General features: G+C 50.6%; 1 protein-coding gene across 1 annotated transcript in view; it reads right to left on the bottom strand.

Annotated features, from left to right (window-relative positions):
* Window positions 1–4,595, bottom strand: part of LOC119100143 (lachesin) — a 52,267-nt gene extending 47,672 nt beyond the window's left edge. Inside the window, exon 1 of the mRNA XM_037223253.1 lies at window positions 4,520–4,595. Within this exon, the coding sequence (XP_037079148.1) occupies window positions 4,520–4,580 (61 nt within the window). The 5' untranslated portion in view covers window positions 4,581–4,595. The remainder of the gene's footprint in view (window positions 1–4,519) is intronic.
* Window positions 4,596–5,612: the final 1,017 nt, after the last annotated feature.

Genomic DNA, 5,612 nt, shown 5'->3' with positions numbered 1-5,612 from the left:
TTCTCGGCAACAGGGCCTTGTCGCCCGTTGAACCAATCACAAACATTTTTTTTTTACTTGCACCAGTGAAGGTGCCACGGCTGTTGTCATGACCACAGTCGTCGTGACAGCTGCACGGAAGAAGCGTAGTGCTGTTACAAAGTGCTGTCAGCGTAATTTTGACTCAAAATAAGTAAAATTGCTATCGTTTTTATGTCTTGACGGTGTTGTAGTGGCACTACCAAGTGCTGCCATTTGACGGAACTGGACTTGAGATTTCACTTGAGTATGCTTTTGAGATATGCCCCAAAGTTGGGACACTCCCTTTGAGAAAACATACATCTGAAGGAGATTAAGCTGTCAGGCAATCGGTCCCCCAGGCATTGGACATAATTATTTCCCTGCTCTAGATATTTGTGTGCTATTTCAAAAGCCTGATTTCAAACTAACGACCAATATGTATGTTAAATAGCAGCGTTTATTTTTGAACAAGAACTTCCCTCTTGCAGGCATGTACCGCTTTAGATGGCAACAGCGCATTGCATAAGCATGCAGAACTATATGCATACAGAAACGCACCACACTCAGAAACCGTCAGATTACACTTCAGATATGCAATAAACATGGGTCAAATTTTCGCAATTTCCCACATACCTATGTTGACCATCTATGTAACAGCCCTGTACGACTTTTCACGATGAATAACTTTTATGTCACAAATTGGCCCTGATATGTGAAAATTGCCAGATTTGCACCGATATCATGGTGCCCCATGGTGGCTGGATGTTTTACAATGCTTCGCTAGTAACTTTAATTACCTGGATCTTCCCACAATACGGGCTGGATTCCGAACCAAGACTAGCTTTTATATTCCCCGTCTGACAGGGGCGTGTTGACTAGGATAGCTGGCAGTGACTGAATCTCACCCCTCAACGACTTCTCGAAATTTGAGCATTGTCCCTGAGGGCTGACTGGAAAGAACCAACGATAAACGGCTGTCACCCTCCCCCCGTCACATGCAACGTGAGATAACTTTTGTTGTCCTGCCACCTGATATCAACAGCAAGTAAGAATCTCTATTGACTTGTTTTGATATGTGCTCTGATGTGTAGTAAACAAAATAAAGATACCCCAAAGGAAGAACACATGCATGTGAATATAGATGCAACCAAAATCAATTAAACCAAATACTGACAATATGCATGCGTTTTAGTTTGCGTTTTCCGGTCTTAGCATTACGTTGGAGCCATGAAAGGTTGTGGGCTTGGAGCCACTTGGAATTTTTGGCGTATGTTTGGAGCAGCTCGGGGTATTATTACGTCGGATCGGAGCCCAAGTCGTCGGCAAGGAACAGAGAATGCCGACAGACAGAAAAACGGTTATTTCGGTCAACCTGATGTCAAAATTGTAGTGGAACAACAATTTTCCATGTGTTCAGACGTTCCGCTAATTAATGTTGGGGCAGAACCAAGACAGTAGGTGTCAAAGTGCAGATGTTGGAACCATACACACGAGGTTTCACGCATGCTGGAAATGCCACAATTCACAAAAATGCATTCCCCACTTTCCATTATGGAAGACGTGACAGACATTCCTAAGATGCCATTTGGGCAGAGTTGCATGTAAAAACTGAAGTTTTGAACAACCTTCTGAGAAAGGTTAATATGTCTAGTTTACATTAACCTATCAGCTGTTATGAACCTCTAGCTGGATCTGAAAAAGGTTAGTATGCCTAGTTTACATTAATCTATCAGCTGTTATGGACCCCTAGCTGGATCTGAAAAGGTTAATATGCCTAGTTTGCATCAATTTATCAGCTGTTATGAGCCCCTAGCTGGATCTGAAAAGGGTTAATATGCCTAGTTTACATTAATCTATCAGCTGTTATGAACCCCTAGCTGGATCTGAAGAGGGGTAATATGCCTAGTTTACATTAATCTATCAGCTGTTATGAGCCCCTAGCTGGATCTGAAAAAGGTTGACATGCCTAGTTTGCATTAATTTATCAGCTGTTGTGAACCCCTAGCTGGATCTGAAAAAGGTTAGTATGCCTAGTTTACATTAATTTATCAGCTGTTATGAACCCCTGGCTGGATCTGAAAAATGCCACGCGGACCAGAGTCATAGACAAGATTGTGGGTTCATGCAGCTTCAGTTGGCAACATTCATTCCACACTGGGTTCTTGCCGGATTTCAGCCAAATCCTGAGCTAGATCTTCATTCTGGCTGGATATTTGCATTTTGTTTAAGCTAAGCCCTGGTTCTTGCTGGACCCTGACATAATGCCAGGCAAGATGATGGCTCCTGTTTGATGCCTAGGTGTTGGATCTCTAGGTAAAATGCTCTTTTGCTGGATATTTCGGTCTATAATCAGGCTGGATCCCGGTTCTAGTTGGTTGCCTAGGTTTGATTCCACACTGGTTCTGGGGTTCTTGCTGGTTCCAAAGCCAAGAACCGGGAACCTGTTCCCGGTAAGAAATCTTGGCAAATGTGTGATGTGTGTGTCTGATGTACATAAATTATCTGGAGCATATCTGATATATATATATATATATATATATATATATATAATGTATGTGTCTGATGACATAACAGAGACCTGCGCACCTGGTCCAGGACAAACTGAATGTATTGCCTACATTCAGCCATCGCTACTCTTCGCCGGGTGATGAGAAAAGGAAGTGTTTCACTTGATGCGTGAGGAGCGATGTATTGAGACTTACCAAGAAAGCACTTGCTTGTAACGTCGGTTTGCTTCATTTTTCATATGATAGCAAAACGAGTTAGCTTGTAATGAAAACCTATCAAATTGTGCAGAATACAACCTTACAAGGCATTATCTCTGAAACGATTCTCCGACATGGAGTCTATCTTTTAGTGCCTTCGTGATCGCGCAGTGGAACGGAACAAGGGTCACTCCAATCCCATTGACAACAGCAGTGACCTTCCCAGCAAGTACGAAGGCCAACATGGGCTTAGGAACAGGACGAGGGGCGTGGAGCGCGGGGGTGCCGGCTCGGGCGGCGATCGCGGCCCAGCCGGCGACCGACGCCCCGGTCCGCGCCGGTCCACCAGTGGTGAGCGCCGTTCGCAGAGCGTCGTGCCAGGTGCTTCTGTCTGGGACAGGGGGATGCAGAGAGCAGGTCGGAGAACCAGTAGCAGGCGGGGAGAACAGTGGACGGCACAAAGCTAGGGAATAAATCCAGAGCAGATGAGTGCATAGCGATCAGGGGAGCCCACAGCGGCCACATGAGCCGACAGCAGGCGTAGAAGCTGGCAGGAACATACTCACGAAGCACAAAGGAGTGCATAACACTGATCATAAATTCACGGCGGACAGAGAAGAGCCGATATCCGCGGGAGGGCCGCGAGTGACAACTGTTGCCGTCGCGCTGCTGCTGGCGGAGCGGCAGGGAGCCGTTCACCTCAGGAGAGTGGGAGCGGGGAGGAGGGACGCAGAGTAGGCGACGGCACCGGGCACTGCCGCCAGTGGCTGCCTGCCGCCCGCCACATTATTACCTCGTATTGGCAGCCGGTAACAAATGGGTCTGTCATTAGACTCGAGTTTTATTGCTTGTGAAATCGCAGCGCGGCAGGTCGTTAAACGGCCGCTAAGGAGCCGACGAGTGTGAGGGAGATAAAGAGCCACTGTCCGCCAGGTCGCAGCCGCCTGAGGCATGGCCGAGCCGGCTCCAGGCGCGAGCATGCGGGCGGTCGGCCGCACACGCCGCCGGCGCTGCACGCGCACCAGTTCAACTGTGGCAAATAAGCGACAACTGCTCCGATTGGTGGACAACATGAGATACGGGACGGGTGAGGCACGGCATGTGATTTGAAGACAAGGCCAGTTGCTTATAGCAGCAAATAGGTCTTGGTTGTTTGATGCTTGTCAAATCAGTATAAGATTTACGTATAGTGTCGGCAACGTCAGTTATTTGCATTGACGACGCCATATGTATCAACAGTTTACATTTTCTGTCGCACACAAGACACTCCGAATCACATCCAGGTCTGCTATTCTCGCCGGTGGTACAAAACTAAAAACGAACAAAGAGGCGGTATGGTAGAGCAGAACTGAGGTTTATGTTACAAGGTTTGTGGTTTATGGAACTAAAGCTAACTTAGATGTACGTAAAATGCAGCAAAGAAATCGCACTGCCCCTTATTTATCTGTGTGGTTACTATGGATTTCCGTGCTTGTGTTCCCACGTCCATGGCGTCTCAGTTTTCGAGGCAGGAACTGATAACCACAGTTTTTCTAGGCCACTCATTAGCAAACGTACATACTGTCCCTAAGCGCAGCTGGCGGGCACATCGGCTCAAGCGGCCCCACATTGCGATGATGTATCGCGATCCGCGGGTGGCCTGTGTGCCGCTGATCTGTGCTCCTGATCACGCGCATCTGGCGCCGGGGAGCGGGATCGCCGTGCCTGAGGCGCCGGCCGGCGGTGGCGGCTCGCCCGGCGCCGGGCGGGACGGGACGGGACGCCACCCTAGCCGCGGGCCGCACCTCACCGACCGCCTGACGGACGACACTCACCTGACGCCAGGAGACTCGCCGCCAGCACAGCAGCGTAGCACCGGGCCAGCGGCGCCGCCATGGCCGGCCGAGTGCGCGCGCGCAGCCGCTGCCCGCCTGTCCTCTCTCACATGCTCCGGCACGACCGGCGGCGCACTGACCGCCCGCCGCCCGCCGCCGACCCTATATAGCCCACCCGAATCGATGCTAGGGGCTCGCCATGGCCAGGGGAGAAGCAGTGCGCGAGGCCGGGCCTTCGGGGCGGGAGGCGCACGATCGGGCGCGAAGGCGTCGAGGTCGGCTTCCAAGACTGTGGAGCGCCGCGGGGGCAAGACCGTCAGCTGGTGTCCGCAGCTGGCTCCCCGACAACGCTCCATCAGTGCTCTCCCGGAGGCATGAGCCACTGAGGCCTTTAACCAGTGTTGGATGACGCGTGCCCTTTCTCTTAATACTGGAGTAATCCGTCGCGCGGGTTTTCATACATGCATTGATTCCTGCATTTGATCAAAAGTATGTTATGTAAACCTTGTTCCGGACTAGGCCCTCATTCATTTTCGAAAGGCTTTGATCTGGTCAGGTGGGTAGATTCCTCGAGGTCCAACCTGCATGGCAGCTGCATAATAATGCACACGTGCAACGAGACGAGCAGTGACCAATTACGATACCGGGAAGCGAGCAGCTGGTAGGCTGTACCGCGCCACACCCGGCCGCTGCGGCGCAGTCGCGCTTCTCCGGAGCGCGGTAGGCATGGGCAGCCAGCTGTTTCGTGAGCTTTCCCATGCGTGGGTGTGTAGCTCAATGCCGACAGCGGGAAATCAATCGGCAGAGAAGTGTGGCGCGAGTCAGAGCGTTTATCCTGCCATGAGATGGAAACGATTTTGTGCAATATGCACAAGAAACCGAGCCGGGCGTTTCCCATTCTACCATGCTGGGGAAAAAGCGCCGCGCCAAGCCCGAGATGCCACACACATCAGGTACGGCATCTGGTTCAAGGCGTTTAATGTATATTGAATCAGGTGTATCCAATCAGGTGTATCCAGCTGTCCCAGACGGCGTGGTTCGCTATACATCAAGACTACCCATGTACCTTCGATTTTAGCTTCCCTTTCAGACA

This window comes from Pollicipes pollicipes, unplaced genomic scaffold, assembly GCF_011947565.3.
Source record: "Pollicipes pollicipes isolate AB1234 unplaced genomic scaffold, Ppol_2.1 Scaffold_4881;HRSCAF=5763_pilon_pilon_pilon, whole genome shotgun sequence".
NCBI lineage: Eukaryota > Metazoa > Arthropoda > Thecostraca > Pollicipedomorpha > Pollicipedidae > Pollicipes > Pollicipes pollicipes.
Note: the sequence above shows the minus strand (reverse complement) of the source record. Positions and strands in the feature narration are given on the sequence as shown.